The sequence below is a fragment of the Barbus barbus genome (genome assembly GCF_936440315.1).
Source record: "Barbus barbus genome assembly, chromosome: 13".
Lineage (NCBI taxonomy): Eukaryota > Metazoa > Chordata > Actinopteri > Cypriniformes > Cyprinidae > Barbus > Barbus barbus.
In genome coordinates this window covers 9772022-9790710 of record NC_136741.1, presented here as the reverse complement: position 1 = coordinate 9790710, position 18689 = coordinate 9772022, and the positions used below count along the sequence as shown (strand labels likewise).

General features: G+C 39.2%; 1 protein-coding gene across 1 annotated transcript; it reads right to left on the bottom strand.

Annotated features, from left to right (window-relative positions):
* Positions 1–356: 356 nt before the first annotated feature.
* Positions 357–16006, bottom strand: LOC306879181 (lipid transferase CIDEC-like; the record flags this gene model as incomplete). The annotated part of the gene is made up of 4 exons (XM_079431982.1): positions 357–510; positions 669–736; positions 11658–11775; positions 15771–16006. The coding sequence occupies 4 exons, from the start codon at positions 16004–16006 to the stop codon at positions 357–359; spliced, it is 576 nt and encodes a 191-aa protein (XP_079288108.1).
* Positions 16007–18689: the final 2683 nt, after the last annotated feature.

Here is an 18689-nt window from a genome sequence, read left to right as displayed (position 1 = left end):
AGCAATAAACTGCAATATCCGTAATGTAAGATGCCTAAGGGAGATAGGAAGGACATCTGATCGTCCCTGCAATGGCAAACTACATGTAACCTTGTGTCCCCCAGACATGTTCATGAAACTGGAAATTCAAGAGCGGTGTAACCTCTCACATGTAAGAGTTGGGTTTACAATTTTGTGAGGATGGGAAATAACAAATGTTTAATTTCTTATATATTTTTGTGTGTAAACATTGTTAACTTTAACTGTACATTTGGCTTACACAGAAGTTAATAACTCACAAATATACATTTTATGAAGCATTATATCAACAAGCAGTACACTCTGGTTAGTTTGCCCTAACTGTGACACACCATCGTTTAATGTTGGAACTGCTTGATGATGCATGCAGGCGATATCAGTTGTACCTCCGTTTTCTCGTCCTCATCAATAAGATGCTGAATATAACACGAAGTTCCTACTAAAACATGGCCAGTAGTCTGCATAGTGAAGAGAGTCCATCTTAGGGCTTCCCTTTTAGCAGAGAGAAAAGAAAATTAGTGAGACATACGCCTTTTGTTTGCTTTCTTTAATATAGTAAGGCAAATAAAGATAATTTATGATCTATTGATTTGTATAATTTATTATTGACTTATTATACATGCACTTCACACAAGACTGTATTTGTATACCAGCTGAGTGAATAGGTGTAAGTTTTTATAGTGGCACACAAAGCCTGGTCTTTACCAAATCTGTTTTTCTAAAGAAAGAGTGGTTAGTGTGAACCATGTCTCAGTCTCAAAAGTAATCCCTAAAGCAGGGTAATACTGGGTGTCATTTCCTGGATGATCCACAACTGTTTTTCTGTTTTGTGATAGTTGTTCATGATTCCTGCGTTGGTCCTGAGCAGTTCAACTGCCTGCTGTTCTTCAGAAAAATCTCCCAGCTCATGCACATTCTTTGGTTTTCCAGCATATTCTGCATATCTGAACCTTTTCCAAAAGTGACTGTATGATTTTGAGATCCATTTTTTCACATTGAGGACAACTGAGGTACTCATATATGCAACTATTACAGAAGGAACAAATGCTCACTGATGCTCCAGAAGGAAAAACCATGCATTAAGAGCCAGGGGGTGAAAACTTTTTGAATTTGAAGATCAGGGTAAATTTAACTTATTTTGTCTTCTGAGAAACACATAACTATCTTCTGTACTCTCTGAAAAGCAGTACTAAATTAAAAAAAAAATGATATTTAGGTAAAATAAGAAAAATGTACACCATCTCCATTCTGTTCAAAAGTTTTCACCCCTAGCTCTAAATACATGGTTTTTCCTTCTGGAGCATCAGTGAGCCTTTGAACCTTCTGTAATAGTTGCATATGAGTCCTTCAGTTGTCCTTAGTGTGAATAGATGGATCTTAAAATCATACAGTCACTTTTGGAAAAGGTTCAAATATGCAGAAAACGCTGAAAAACCAAAGCTGGGGGATTTTTCTGAACTGCTCAGGAGCAACTCAGGACTCATGAACAACTATCACAAAACAGAAAAACAGTCGAGGATCATCCAGGAAACAACACACAGTATTAAGATTCAAGGGTATGTAAACTTTTGAATGGGGTCATTTTTATAAATTCAGTTATTATTTTTTTCTTGTGGAGTATATATAAACATCTGTTATGTGAAATAGCTTATTCAGGACAGTACTAAATAAAAAATAACATGCAATTTACATGAGCTCTCTTATTTTGTTAAAATTATTAACATATTTGCATATTCTGCAAGGGGTAAACTTAAGAGCACAACTGTATCTCCTATACTAAGAATTTGCCAAAGCCTTTTGGTTGTAAAGTTAATAAATTGTTTACATTTTTATTTCTGAAATAAGTTTCATTTTAAATATCATTAGGCCAGAGTAGATACTACATTTGATTAAGAATGTTTTAGTGACAGTAAAAAATATATCACGGATGGGCAGCTGCAAGGTGAATTTGTGTTACGCCCTTTATTATATAGCTGTAAATTTGCTTTTCTTTCAACATGATGCAGTCTGAAAATTGACTGAAAATTTCTGAAAATTGTTTGTTAGAATGGAGGCACCAGCGCAATAAATTGCAATTTTTTTTTCAATGGAAACAACTTACGCTGTAATTTTTGCTCATAAAGGTAAGAATAATGCATCATTCGGAACTGTAAAGGGTCTACTTTTATTTGTGTGCACTCACAATATCAACAAAACGTTGTGCTTTTATCTTGAACAGGAGCGCTTCACAAAACTGAACCGAAAGTCAGCGAATACATGCCTCACAGACATGATAAATATATCAATAGGAAGCTTTAAATAGCTACTTAACTAAATAAATCAAAACAAAAACAAAAACTCTTTAATATAATCGTTATCCGTGAAGATGCACTTCTCTCTGAAGGCGCGTCTAACGAGGAGATGGGGAAACATCCTTACTATTTCCTCCGGACACATTCATGGTAATTACTTTTGCTTACTCGCTGTTGCTGCGGGACACTAAACACCATCGAGCCGCTCTTGACAGTCGCTGCAGCACGGACTCATGTTATTTCCACCAGCGCGGCAATTTTTTCATCAATAATTGATGGATGTCTAAAATATAAAAATAAGGAGAAGCCTAAAACAGGCCAGAGGACCGGCCCGCATCTGAACTATGACGTGAATATTGGCCCGAAGCCCGGCCTTAGGGACATAAAAAAGTCCGAGCCTGACTTAATTACTTTTTTTTTTTTAATTAAATTTTAGGCTTAACCTGTGTTGTAACGCAAGCGTTACTGTATGGGATTAATATCCTGCCATGATTCAAAACTGAAAATAAAGTTCTGAAAGGTTGAAACTAAGTGTTCGAACACTCAAAATCTTACAAAAAAAGTTTTGCAAGATCGAAAAATAAGTTTTGCAAGCTTGCAAAATGTAAAAAAAAATTAAAATATCTCTGCAAACATTGTGTTGTTTTTGAGATTTCCTTCTTCAGAACTGCAAAACAATTTTACGATGTTGCGCAAACAATTTTTCAGAGTTTCAAATTTGTCAGTGTTCTCCCACTGTATTAGTTTGTTTTCCAGGTTTGAAACCTTGTAAATGGTGATCTGAAAACTGGTGTGCGAATGTGTGAAAAAAAGTTGTGAAACTCTGAAAACAGAGGTTTGCAGGGTTGCAAAGAGATAAATAAAATAAAATCTCTGCAAACATAATTTTGTTTTTGAGTTTTCCTTCTTCAGAAGTACAACACTCTTTTTTACGGTGTTGTGCAATATTTTTTTCAGAGTTTCGAATTTGTCACTGTTCTCCCAGTGAATAGTTTGTTTTCCAGATTTGAAACCTTGTAAATGGTGATCTGAAAACTGGTGTGTGAATAGGTGAAAAAAAAGTTTTGAAACTCTGAAAACTGAGGTTCGAAAGGGCGAAACTTATTACATTACATTTGCACTCGTATTGCAGACTATTTTTTCAGAGCTGAGTTTACAACACCCACTTTGCGGAGATACGCCCACACAGTTGCGAGCTTGCGACTCACGTGATTTGTGGCAGCGTTGTCACGCAGCTCTGCTCTGAAACTCTGAAACACAGACTGAGCGAAAATGAAGCTTCGCAACCTTGCAACTTAAACAAAAAAAGCCTGGAGGGAGGGCCTTCTGCTCTTGGCCAATGCTTTGCTGTCTGCTGACGTACAGTCCAATCACAAGTCATATTTACTGGAAAGGTGGGATTGACCGACTGCTCCGCCAATGACGAAAGCGCAGAGGATACGCAAACAGGATGCACGGCTGTCTGGCCACATGGCGGTCCCGTCTAGAGCTGCAAGAACCGCGTCCATGGCTGGGAGTGGGACTGGGAGAGAGGTGAAAAACTTTGTTAATGGTCCGTGTACGTTTTGATAGTTTGTTTTCCAATTTGAAATGAAATAAGCAGAAACGAGAAAACGGGACCTTTATTCGTTTTTTTCGTTTTTTTGAAAAAAACGAAAAAACGAGATTTCGGCTTGATTTTTCGTTTTTTAGTTCAGAGGCATAATCAAATCAAAATTCGCTTTCCACATGTGGGCGGTCCTGAGACGCCCCCTTCCGCCGATTGGTCAAGCAAATCTGAGCATGTGACGTCATCAGTAGTCGCTCAGGTCTGTTCAACAAAATAATAGTCCTCTAACGTTACTATGGCTACCGATTCTTAAACTGTACAGGGCAGGTCCTGTTGGGCTTTCCTCTGTGCAACTTTACGCGTTTCACAGAAATCTTTACATCAGAAATATTAAATATTAGCCTGCCACCAGCCCGTTTTATTTAGCTGTGCAGTTAAATCTGTGTGGTGAAGCTGCGCTAGACAGCGCCGAGCGAGAGAGGATCACTGACCAGTGTTCAGTCAGCAGTCAGAACTTGGGTACCTATGATGGTGAAATACATTTTTACTGAAAATGACCCGCGAGTATGATTGACAGGACGATAGCGGAGGCAATTAAAAGCGCAATATAACTTCTGTTAACAAAAACATAATTTTTTTTTTTTTAATATAAGTGGCTTTGTCTTTGTTTTAATAAAATAATTGTGAACCACAAACCGAGCCTTCGTTTTAAAGGGCAATTTCCAAATATATTTTATTTATTTGTTATAATATGGGTATTTTATGTCACCCGTCTTATTAGTTTGATTATAGTAGGCTATACGCGAGTTTTTTTTATTGTACTATTTTACTGTTGTTTTTTAATTAACAATATATCATAACAACTTATAAAGATCAAAATCTACAGAAGAGATTAACAAATAACATTGGTGTTGTCATAAGTTAACTAATCAATGGGAGAATTTCCTCACCGGCACAACCCTATTCTTAATGTTGGCTACATGTTACAGATTTAATGTTGAGCACATAATGTTAAAGGCTTCTTAAATACCATTACACTCGGTTGAAGAGTCAAGAAGGATGTGTTAATTTACTGTAGATTTCAATCTGTCATTAGTTGGTGACCCGGTGTAATTATAATAGCATAAATAAAAACAAATACACGTAATAGGCTATGTATGCCAATAGGCAAAACACATCTGCTTTTCCTCTAGATCACTTTACTATGGAAGTCCGTTTCCGCCAATGAATAAAAAATAAAACAAGGTAATTGCGACTTTTTATCTCACAATTCGGACTTTATAATTCGCAATTCTGACTTTATAACTCGCAATTCTGAGATATAAACTCGCAATTCTGACTTTATAACTCGCAATGCTGACTTTATAACTCGCAATTCTGAGATATAAACTCGCAATTCTGACTTTATAACTCGCAATTCTGACTTTATAACTCGCAATTCTGACTTTATAACTCGCAATTCTGAGATATAAACTCGCAATTCTGACTTTATAACTCGCAATTCTGAGATATAAACTCGCAATTCTGACTTTATAACTCGCAATTCTGAGATATAAACTCGCAATTCTGACTTTATAACTCGCAATTCTGACTTTATAACTCGCAATTCTGAGATATAAACTCGCAATTCTGGCTTTTTTTCTCAGAATTCTGACTTTTTTTCTCACAATTGCGAGTTTATTTCTCACAACTCTGACTTTCTCGCACCATAGCAAACCACTCTCCGTGTAAGGCTTTGCAGTACTTTGTTCAATTTGCTATAGCTGAACTATATATTGAACTATGAATGTTGCGTCCGAATATGATTTTTGAACAAACATAAAAATGACTCATTATTCTTTATTTCTGTGTTTTGCGCTCGCGGTTGGACACCGCCGGGCTTTCAGACACAACATTCTTCATTTCTTTATAGTTCTGAGTTTGAGGCAGCTTCTATCGCGTTATTTTAATAACAGCTGTCAAGTAAAGCGCGTATTATTGTAACACGAGAGTGGATATATATGAATGCACGCAGGTGGATTTCCTTCACTCTCGCATAAAGCGCGCTTTCATCTCTATGTTCTTAGAATTATCTTATCTCCTGTATTTAATTTTGTAAGATATCGACCAAGCAAGACATCCCCAATGAAAATTATAAATAAATTATAAATAAATGAAAATTATTTAGTCAATTATATATGAAGAGTTCAGATGCAAAAGCTTAAATGCCATCTGAAATTTTCTTCTAAAATTAGTATTTTTCGTTTATATTCAGTTATTTTACTTTAATGACAATGAAAAGAACCTGTACCTGAGAAAAATGCTAATTTTAGAAGAACATTTCAGATGGCACTTAGAGGCTTTTGCATCTGAACTCTTCATATATACTACAGGCCTATATAATATACTTCTGTGATTAAATTATCGTTGCTATAGACAATAATAATATAAGTTGGTCTCGTTCTGGTTGCAGTTCTGGCTGTAAACTAGTGTAAATTCTTAGAAGCATATTCAGGAAAACGTTTATGAAAATGTCCAAACACAGGAAGCCTATATTCCAGATAAATGCAATAATTCAGGGGTGCAAAATACAGTTGCTTGAGGACCACAGCCCTGCAGAATTTAGTTCCAACCCTGCTCAAAAACACTGTTTTTTATTTTTTTTATTCAGATTTATAGCTGAACCGTGTGTATTTGGGTTGATGCTAAACTTTGCAGTAGCTATAAATGAAGTATGAATGAAGTATTATGCTCTCGAAGGACAGTCGGATTCTGCTGTACCAGCACATAAAGGGATTTCTGGAAATAAAGCTGCCGATGAGCTATCAATAATAGTGTTACAATAATAAGTTTTTGACTTGACAGCTGTTATTAAAATAACGCGATAGAAGCTGCCTCAAACTCAGAACTATAAAGAAATTAAGAATGTTGTGTCTGAAAGCCCGGCGGTGTCCAACCGCGAGCGCAAAACATATAAATAAAGAATAATGAGTAATTTTTATGTTTGTTCAAAAATCATATTCGGACGCAACATTCATCTAGTTCAATATATAGTTCAGCTAATTGAACAAAGTACTGCAAAGCCTTACACGGAGAGTGGTTTGCTATGGTGCGAGAAAGTCAGAGTTGTGAGATATATAAACTCGCAATTGTGAGAGAAAAAAATCAGAATTCTGAGAAAAAAGTCAGAATTGCGAGTTTATATCTCAGAATTGCGAGTTATAAAGTCAGCATTGCGAGTTATAAAGTCAGAATTGCGAGTTTATATCTCAGAATTGCGAGTTATAAAGTCCGAATTGTGAGATAAAAAGTCGCAATTACCTTGTTTTATTTTTTATTCATTGGCGGAAACGGACTTCCATAGTAAAGTGATCTAGAGGAAAAGCAGATGTGTTTTGCCTATTGGCATACATAGCCTATTACGTGTATTTGTTTTTATTTATGCTATTATAATTACACCGGGTCACCAACTAATGACAGATTGAAATCTACAGTAAATTAACACATCCTTCTTGACTCTTCAACCGAGTGTAATGGTATTTAAGAAGCCTTTAACATTATGTGCTCAACATTAAATCTGTAACATGTAGCCAACATTAAGAATAGGGTTGTGCCGGTGAGGAAATTCTCCCATTGATTAGTTAACTTATGACAACACCAATGTTATTTGTTAATCTCTTCTGTAGATTTTGATCTTTATAAGTTGTTATGATATATTGTTAATTAAAAAACAACAGTAAAATAGTACAATAAAAAAAACTCGCGTATAGCCTACTATAATCAAACTAATAAGACGGGTGACATAAAATACCCATATTATAACAAATAAATAAAATATATTTGGAAATCGCCCTTTAAAACGAAGGCTCGGTTTGTGGTTCACAATTATTTGATTAAAACAAAGACAAAGCCACTTATATTAAAAAAAAAAAATTATGTTTTTGTTAACAGAAGTTATATTGTGCTTTTAATTGCCTCGCTATCGTCCTGTCAATCATACTCGCGGGTCATTTTCAGAAAAAATGTATTTCACCATCATAGGTACCCAAGTTCTGACTGCTGACTGAACACTGGTCAGTGATCCTCTCTCGCTCGGCGCTGTCTAGCGCAGCTTCACCACACAGATTTAACTCTGCACAGCTAAATAAAACGGGCTGGTGGCATATATAATATAGACATAGACTAATATTTAATATTTCTGATGTAAAGATTTCTGTGAAACGCGTAAAGTTGCACAGAAGAAAGCCCAACAGGACCTGCCCTGTACAGTTTAAGAATCGGTAGCCATAGTAACGTTAGAGGACTATTATTTTGTTGAACAGACCTGAGCGACTACTGATGACGTCACATGCTCAGATTTGCTTGACCAATCGGCGGAAGGGGGCGTCTCAGGACCGCCCACATGTGGAAAGCGAATTTTGAAGTCATTTATTCGTTTTATGCCTCTGAACTAAAAAACGAAAAATCAAGCCGAAATCTCGTTTTTTCGTTTTTTTCAAAAAAACGAAAAAAACGAATAAAGGTCCCGTTTTCTCGTTTCTGCTTATTTCATTTCAAATTGGAAAACAAACTATCAAAACGTACACGGACCGTTAACAAAGTTTTTCACCTCTCTCCCAGTCCCACTCCCAGCCATGGACGCGGTTCTTGCAGCTCTAGACGGGACCGCCATGTGGCCAGACAGCCGTGCATCCTGTTTGCGTATCCTCTGCGCTTTCGTCATTGGCGGAGCAGTCGGTCAATCCCACCTTTCCAGTAAATATGACTTGTGATTGGACTGTACGTCAGCAGACAGCAAAGCATTGGCCAAGAGCAGAAGGCCCTCCCTCCAGGCTTTTTTTGTTTAAGTTGCAAGGTTGCGAAGCTTCATTTTCGCTCAGTCTGTGTTTCAGAGTTTCAGAGCAGAGCTGCGTGACAACGCTGCCACAAATCACGTGAGTCGCAAGCTCGCAACTGTGTGGGCGTATCTCCGCAAAGTGGGTGTTGTAAACTCAGCTCTGAAAAAATAGTCTGCAATAGGAGTGCAAATGTAATGTAATGTAATAAGTTTCGCCCTTTCGAACCTCAGTTTTCAGAGTTTCAAAACTTTTTTTCACCTATTCACACACCAGTTTTCAGATCACCATTTACAAGGTTTCAAATCTGGAAAACAAACTATTCACTGGGAGAACAGTGACAAATTCGAAACTCTGAAAAAAATATTGCACAACACCGTAAAAAAGAGTGTTGTACTTCTGAAGAAGGAAAACTCAAAAACAAAATTATGTTTGCAGAGATTTTATTTTATTTATCTCTTTGCAACCCTGCAAACCTCTGTTTTCAGAGTTTCACAACTTTTTTTCACACATTCGCACACCAGTTTTCAGATCACCATTTACAAGGTTTCAAACCTGGAAAACAAACTAATACAGTGGGAGAACACTGACAAATTTGAAACTCTGAAAAATTGTTTGCGCAACATCGTAAAATTTTTTTGCAGTTCTGAAGAAGGAAATCTCAAAAACAACACAATGTTTGCAGAGATATTTTAATTTTTTTTTACATTTTGCAAGCTTGCAAAACTTTTTTTGTAAGATTTTGAGTGTTCGAACACTTAGTTTCAACCTTTCAGAACTTTATTTTCAGTTTTGAATCATGGCAGGATATTAATCCCATATTACTGAACATGTACCGAGTAAAATATTACTGAAAATTGATTAGTAATGCCTTACACTACTGTGTTACAGGAAAAAGTAATCCGTTACTGTAATACATTACTTTTGTAACGCGTTACTTCCAACACTGGTAGTTATGTATTGATTTTCATTTTTGAGCTGGTGTAGAATTACAAAGATGTTTCACAAAATCATATACGGTTTTATCATGTCTTGCCCGAAATTTGATGTGAAAGCCATAGTCTCCTGAAGAGCATAGGCTGGTTGCCTAGGAACATGCAAAGGTCACATGACTAATGCTGCCTATGTAGAGCATTCCAGATTGATCGCTTATAAGGTACCATGACCTTTAAAAAGGTTTCTTAGAAGATAGGAGAGAGCAAAGAATCTTAACTACTGTAGGCTTTTGAAAAGAGTCTTTATGTTCTGTACTCCAGGAGACAGTGATTTTATTTTCCCTTCCTCGCAATGCAGGAGAGAAATGACAATAAAAAACACTTGACATGAGATATGCTTTAAGGAGGTCCATTTCATTCTTCACACTTACCCTTTCTACTTTTTTGTGACCCGGAAGGTGTTTCTGAAAAGGAAAAAAATAAAGAAAAGAAAAAATAATGTGTCCTTTATGCATGTGTTGTTCAATTGGATCAACAATGTGTTTAAGATCATGTAACATTGTTTGAGTAATTGAGTCTTTTAACTCTGGCCAACTGACTTAAACTAGACTTATCACATGTTTGCATGAACATTTCAGACCTCCTTCACCTTCTCCTTCAACTCACTGGCTGACACATTGCTTTTTTTCATAAGAAATAGGTCAATAAGCTGAGAATAGACTTGACTCTCAGATGTGTATTGCACAAGATCTAAACTCAGTCTGTGCAGTTCAAGGGTTCCACCACGAGGTGCTATCAAGGTGCATGTTAATCACAGTGGAACATAAATTTGTGTCCCTAATTATGCTTAACACTAGGCATGATGTTGTGTGTCAGTAGACCAAAATGACTATGGAATTGTGAAAGCGGTTAATGTCTAATTCATTATGTTACTATAAACCAACTAAATAGTGTTATAACCACAGAAATTCACTAAGTGGGAGCTGTGGTAAAGAACATATAAATTGAATGCAATCATGTGAGCATAAGAAAGCTGATAAAATGAATATATGTCCATATTGACATAAATTATGAAAATGCATTATATTACAGTTAATTTCGAAGAGTGTAAAGACCATCGACTCTACCGTGTGACTCCACCGGGCAGGGACACCGGCAAAGGATAAGTATCACTTTTTATTTCTCCTCTTTTCTACTACTTGTTTCACTTCTGTTTCAGTTTTTATAACCATTTCTTACTATGTGTAAGTAAGTTGTTGTTTTTAGCATGTGTGTTTGGCAGTGCTATTTCTTAGGATTACTTATAAACCATACTGTCGTGATTTGTTATCTATTTTAATTTTAGTTTAATAATGTCTGAATTTATTATGTCTGTATAGGTCTTTTATTAAGTTTTATTTATAATTTGAGTTATTTTAATACTTCAACAAACTAAATGGAAATGAAATATATATATATATATATATATATATATATATATATATATACATACATACATGTATACATATAGAGAGAGAGAATTTATAAATGTGTATGTATATATATTTATGTATGTATGTATGTATGTGTGTGTGGCTGTACATATATATACACATATATACATACATATATATATATATATATATATATATATATATATATATATATATATAGTTGTTTGTTTGTTGTTTGGCTAAGTGTTATGTTAGAATCATTATTATACTCTTATACCTTTTGTTCTTTAATATTTGGAATAGTTTTTAGCTTTATTTATTTATTTATTTTTTCATTTAAATGTTACGTTTTGAAATTTGGTTGTATGCATTTGTCATTTGTATTTAATTTCTTTATTTTTAAAATGTGTATAGGTAGTATTTATAAAGTTTTAGCTTTTAGTTTTGGATCTGTTTTTAGTTGTTTTAATACTACAATTGATTGCTTATGTTGTCCTCATTTGTAAGTCGCTTTGGATAAAAGCGTCTGCTAAATGACTAAATAATAATAATAATAATAATAATTTCAACAGACATGTCTCTGTGCTGTTGATCTTACCTTAGATGAAAACACTGACCTGCTGTGGAGCCCACTTCTGTCCTTCCCCTAAGACCATTAGGACAGTGTTGTCTTTTAAGGTCTGAAAAAAGTCTTCTGTATCCACTCCAGTTCCATCCTCATCCAACAATAAAGCCCTGATGCAGTGCATGTGGAATATATCTGTTACGGGGCTGACGAGACGTGAGACGTGCGGATCCATATGCAAGGCTTTATTATAGAACATGGTCAGAAACAGGCAGGGTCAGACAGTGGCAAACAGGTATGGCAAGGGCAAGACACAGCAATCCGTGGAGCAAGCGTGGGTCGATGATCAACGAACAGTATCCAAAGGGGCAAGGCAGAGAGATAATCCAGAGACGAGAGCAATAGTCCAAACGAGGTGCAAACACAGTCCAAACGGCAAGGCAAAGGGGTAAATCCAGGAGACAAAGGCAGGGTCAGACACGGCAGGAAAACAAGGCAAGACTAAGACTAGGACAATGATTATGGCTCTGTAAAGTTGCTATCGCTTGGTGAGTGATAAATGCTAACAATACTCGTCCCAGAGCAAGAGCAAGTCCCAGGCTTAAATAGTGAGTGATTGGGTGATGGTGATTGCGAGATGGATATCAGGTGTGGGCGTGATAATTGTGAACAGCTGTGCGTGTCGTCAGTGCAATGGATAATGGGAAATGGAGTCCAATGTGCGGTTTAGTGTGAAAAGTCCATGTGGTTAACGGGTGACCTCTGGTGGTGAATGAGTGGAAGTGCATGGCCAGGATTCGTGACATAGCCCCCCCCCAAGGAGCGGTTTCCAGACGCTCCTAAACAATCCAGGAGGGCGGTGGAGCGGAGGCGGAGCAGGGGAGGGACCGAGGGCCAGGTCCTTGAGGACGTGGGAAGACCGGGGATAGAGGCAGAACCGGCAGAGCAGGAAACCAGGGCAGAGCCAGAGGCCAGTTCAGGACCGACAGAGCAGAGGCCCACCAGGGCGGAGCAGACGGCACGGGAGCCCACCAGGGCGAAGTAGACGGGACCGGAGCCCACCAGGGCGGAGCAGACGGGACCAGAGCTCACCAGGGCGGAGCAGACGGGACCAGAGCCCACCAGGGCGGAGCAGAAGACCACCAGACTCGAGCAGAAGACCACCACGGCGGGGCAGATAACCACCAGACCAGAGCAGAGGACCACCACGGCGGAGCAGATGACCACCAGACCCGAGCAGAAGACCACCACGGTGGGGCAGACGACCACCAGACCCGGGCAGAAGACCCCCATGGCGGAGCAGACGACCACCAGACCCGAGCAGAAGACCACCACAGGGAGGCAGACAGGGCAGGAACCCATGACAGAGACTGGGATCTGGGGAGAACAAGGACAGACAACACAGAGAGAGCAGAGACAGACAACACTGGGAGAGTCTTCGTTGCAGGGCAGGACGGGACCAGAGCCCACCTGGGCGGAGCAGGAGACCCCCAGAGCCAGACAACTGACCACCACGGCGGAGTAGACGGAGCCGGAGCCCACCAGTGTGGCGTAGACAGGGCAGAGTATCTCCACGGCAGAGCGGACTGGTCAGGAAGCCATGACAGGATCAGGGATCTGGGGAGAACAGAGACAGACACCACAGAGAGAGTCCCCATGGTCCCAGGAGCCGTGACCGAGCAGGTCGAGAGTTCATGGACGGTCTCTATGGCTGTGGCAGAACAGGGCGAGAGCTCACAGATGGCCTCTTTGGCCGTGACAGGACAGACAGTGAGTTCAGGGGCGGCCTTCATGACCGTGACAGGGCAGACAGTGAGTTCAGAAACGGTCTCCATGGCCGTGACAGGGCAGACAGTGAGTTCAGGAACGGCCTCCATGGCCGTGACAGGGCAGACAGTGAGTTCAGGAACGGCCTCCATGGCCGTGACGGGGCAGACAGTGAGTTCAGGAACGGCCTCCATGGCCGTGACAGGGCAGACCGTAAGTTCAGGAACGGCCTCCATGGCCATGACAGGGCAGACCATGAGGTCAGGAACGGCCTCCGTGGCCGTGACAGGGCAGACAGCGAGTTCAGGGACGGGTGCCACCACTTCGGGAGGTTCTGCAGCGGAAGCCGCCACCTCTGGAGGCACTGGAGCAGACTCGTGGACAGGAGAGGCCTCAGGAGCACAGTGTGCAGCCCACACACTCAAAATGGCAACCGCCATAACGGGAAGTACTGAGGTCAGGGGAACAGTCTCTGTAACAGACAGGGTTGAGGCCCTGGGAATGCCAGCTACTCGCACTGACATCAGTGGTGGGTCCATCACACTGGATATCAGACAGGGAACTTGAAGGACTGACCTTAAATCCTTGGGTGTGACAGACTCTGGCTGGAGCACTGTGACGTGGTGTGACTCTGGCTTGACAGCGGAGACGTGGTGTGACTCTGGCTTGACAGCGGAGACGTGAGCAGACTCTGGCTTGACAGCGGAGACGTGAGCAGACTCTGGCTTGACAGCGACGACGTGAGCAGACTCTGGCCTGACAGCGACGACGTGAGCAGACTCTGGCTTGACAGCGACGACGTGAGCAGACTCTGGCCTGACAGCGACGACGTGAGCAGACTCTGGCCTGACAGCGACGACGTGAGCAGACTCTGGCCTGACAGCGACGACGTGAGCAGACTCTGGCCTGACAGCGACGACGTGAGCAGACTCTGGCCTGACAGCGACGACGTGAGCAGACTCTGGCCTGACAGCGACGACGTGAGCAGACTCTGGCCTGACAGCGACGACGTGAGCAGACTCTGGCCTGACAGCGACGACGTGAGCAGACTCTGGCCTGACAGCGACGACGTGAGCAGACTCTGGCCTGACAGCGACGACGTGAGCAGACTCTGGCTTGGCAGGCATGACGTGAGCAGAAGGGGTGCTGTTGCTGCCGCCATTTTGTGAGTGAGTGAGGTGTCGCGTTCCTCCGCGACACCCACAGTAAAAGAGGAGCCCACACACAGTAAAGCATAGTCCATAAATTGACTGAGAGATGAATGGGGACCCTCGCGGATTAACCTTGACCGGAGCGGCTGATTAATGCCTTCACAAAAAAAGTCAATAAGTGCGTAGTCCGGCAGATCAGAAAAATAGGCGAGGTCTAAGTACTCCTGAATATAATCCTCGAGCGGTCGCGAGCCCTGCTCAAGGGTTAATAACAGTCGTGCACAGTCCATACCTGGCCAATGTCCTCTTGAAAAGCCGCTGGATCCTTGTGTGTCCGAGTATTCTGTTACGGGGCTGACGAGACGTGAGACGTGCGGATCCATATGCAAGGCTTTATTATAGAACATGGTCAGAAACAGGCAGGGTCAGACAGTGGCAAACAGGTATGGCAAGGGCAAGACACAGCAATCCGTGGAGCAAGCGTGGGTCGACGATCAACGAACAGAATCCAAAGGGGCAAGGCAGAGAGGTAATCCAGAGACGAGAGCAATAGTCCAAACGAGGTGCAAACACAGTCCAAACGGCAAGGCAAAGGGGTAAATCCAGGAGACAAAGGCAGGGTCAGACACGGCAGGAAAACAAGGCAAGACTAAGACTAGGACAATGATTATGGCTCTGTAAAGTTGCTATCGCTTGGTGAGTGATAAATGCTAACAATACTCGTCCCAGAGCAAGAGCAAGTCCCAGGCTTAAATAGTGAGTGATTGGGTGATGGTGATTGCGAGATGGATATCAGGTGTGGGCGTGATAATTGTGAACAGCTGTGCGTGTCGTCAGTGCAATGGATAATGGGAAATGGAGTCCAATGTGCGGTTTAGTGTGAAAAGTCCATGTGGTGAACAGGGGACCTCTGGTGGTGAATGAGTGGAAGTGCATGGCCAGGATTCGTGACAATATCCATCACCTAAGGGAAAAAACATTCAAAGATCTTTGGAGCAACTTCAAGAATTTCAAGAAGTACTCCTGTTCCTAGGCTGGCTCCACATGGCACTAACCCTCCAACTTTTGAGCTATCACATATAATCATTTATTTTAACCACTAAGAGCCAAAGTGAATAATATTTGTAATGGAAACATTATGTGATCCAGTGTAGTTTAATTCAACATAATTAGACATTTGACTCCACCGTAATAGTGTTAAATACAAATGTATCTTAATTTAACTTTCATATATCAAGCTCCAGTACCAGTGATCAATTCTTTTCAAGTGTGTCAAATGGTAAAATGTTCCAATAATTGGTAGTTTGCAGAAACAAGGACTTCCTGAGTATGTTTCTCCGATCCTTTTAATTCCTGTCCTCACCTTGTTCCGTAGGTCTCTCAGGTCATTTGCCATGATGCCTTTCTTAATGGAGCGGTCAGAGTTGATGACCCGGAAGGGTCTGGAGTGCTGAGGCCAACATGGTAAGAGCTGCTGTGTCATAGAACCGCAGGCTGATATACATCTATGGATGTTTTACACACACACACACACACACACACACACACACACACACACACACACACACACAATGGTTTGCTTGAAATCCCAGTCCCTGGTTTTACACAAATATAAGGAAGGAAACTTAATCTAATATTGGATTAATAGAACAGCAATTGCCATATAAACAGACGATCATAATACAAACACAGTTACTTTGAAAGGGACGTTGAGAACACATCAAAGGATTTCTTGGCCTTTTCCATTGGAATCTACGGTGTAGCCCCAGTAACCTTCAACAATACAGTAAATAATGCATTAAATAACATAAGTAAATAAGTACCATCAACAATAATAGCTAAAATATATACTAAATTATATACTATACTATACAAGCAATAGGGATTGCTTAACAGGGACATATGTAGCACTGTCAAATAAATACTTATCTAAATACACACAGAACAGGAAAATGATACTGTGAACAGAATATCTAATCTAGTTTTTGTCTATTAAGACAACAAAAATATTTAAAGTTTAAAATCTTTTGTAAAGTTGAACATACAGTATAAGTACAGACCTCAAGACTTCTTGACTTTTGTAAAAAAAAAAAAATACAAAAAAAGATTACTTGTGTATGTAATTATTCACAAGAAATCAATAAGACGACCTATAGTAATAGTAATTACACAATACCTTAAAAAGAAAGCTCTTTGGATCAGTTTTTTGTTCTGGTATTGTACAGTAAATCTGTGTGTCTGGTCTGTTCGTTGCTTTGGAGTATCATTGCAAAACTCATCTTTTCACCTTTGTTCCACTCTGACAGCATGAGTATTTGGTCATGCTATGTTGAGCAATAATGTATAAGAGTCTCTCGGTCCCAACTCAGTCACACCACTCGTGACCACTTTCTGATGTTTATCAGTGGTGCATGAACAAATAAAAGATATATGGAAATGCATAAAATAGCACATGCATACACAATATAACACAAATAATACTATGTTAAAAGATAAGACACTTTATATCAACTAGCTTGTAGAGCCGTAAGGCCAATCATTTGATTACCAGAGGGGAAAAAACAAGATGTAAATAAAGGAAGGAAAATAAAGAAAATAAAATGATACCTTTCCTTTTAGTATGTATTTTCTTTGACCTGTTAGTAAATGTAAACAAACAAATAAATAAATAAGTTTGTATTGTTGCTTTTGAAAACCATGAATTATGTCTTGTAAAATAGGTCAGGATATCATAATTGTGACCCTGGACCACAAAACCAGTCTTAAGTCGCTGGGGTATATTTATAGCAATAGCCAAAAATACATTGTATGGGTCAAAATGATAGATTTTTCTTTATGCCAAAAATCATTAGGACATTAAGTAAAGATCATGTTCCATGAAGATATTTTGTAAATGTCCTACTATAAATATATCAAAACTTAATTTCTGATTAGTAATATGCATTGCTAAGAACTTCATTTGGACAACTTTAAAGGCGATTGTCTCAGTATTTAGATTTTTTTGCACCCTCAGATTCTAGATTTTCAAATAGTTGCATCTAAGCCAAATATTATCCAATCCTAACAAACCATATATCAATGGAAAGCTTATTTATTCAGCGTTCAGATGATGTATACATTTCAATTTTGAAAATTTACCCTTATGACTGGTTTTGTGGTCCAGGGTCACAATTATAGTCTCTAGAGTACTTAGAGAGATTTTAAAGGAGGAACTAAGGGTATCTGATAACAATAACTTGGACATGGATAAAGCAGTTTGTAACTATGTAAAATGATCTTGGGTTTTAATTTAAATACTGTTTGACAGAGATGTGTTGGCTATAGCTGAAGAGTTTGTGTTTACAGTTGATGAGACACATATTAAGTTGAAGAGAGACTGCACATGACATTCACAAAAACACAGTTCAGTCCACTCGATCCATCACTACTAATAATTTAATGGGTCCCACTTTATAGGTGGCCTTAACTACTATGTACTTACATTTAAATTAATCATTTGGTGCAATGCACTTATTGTGTACATACATGTTTTTACATTGTACTTATATTTTTAAAAATACCTATATGTAATTACATCTGTAATTAATTTCTGTAATTAAATTTATAATTACACTGTTGACCCATCCCTTACACCTTAACCTACCCTTAAACCTACCCATACCACCAAATCTGTTGTTTTTTTTGTTTTTTTAAATGTTCAGAATTTTAGTTTTTACTTAAAGGGATAGTTAACCCAAAAATTATTTCACTAATTACTTAACTTCATGTTGTTCCAAACCCGTAAGACCTTTGTTAGACATTTGTTACTGTCTATGCAGAGTCGGAAAGCTCTTGGATTTCATTAATAATATCTTAATTTGTGTTCCAAAGATGAACGAAGATCTTATGTGTTTGGAACGACCTATAACTAACTACAAATATCAAACCAATTAGCATCTGCAAACAAATGATGCTAGAGCTTTTCTCAGACCTAACCACAAATTTATGAGCCATTCTATTTATTTATTTATTTTTATAGTTCACGGCTGTAGTTCATTATTTTAAAAACAAAACATGTTCCACAGAATTTGAAATACAGAAAGTATCCAACACATTTTGTCTTAATTTTGAGCAGTATATCTATTGCTTTCTTAATCTTAAAACCTACTCAACTTTTGTTACATTTT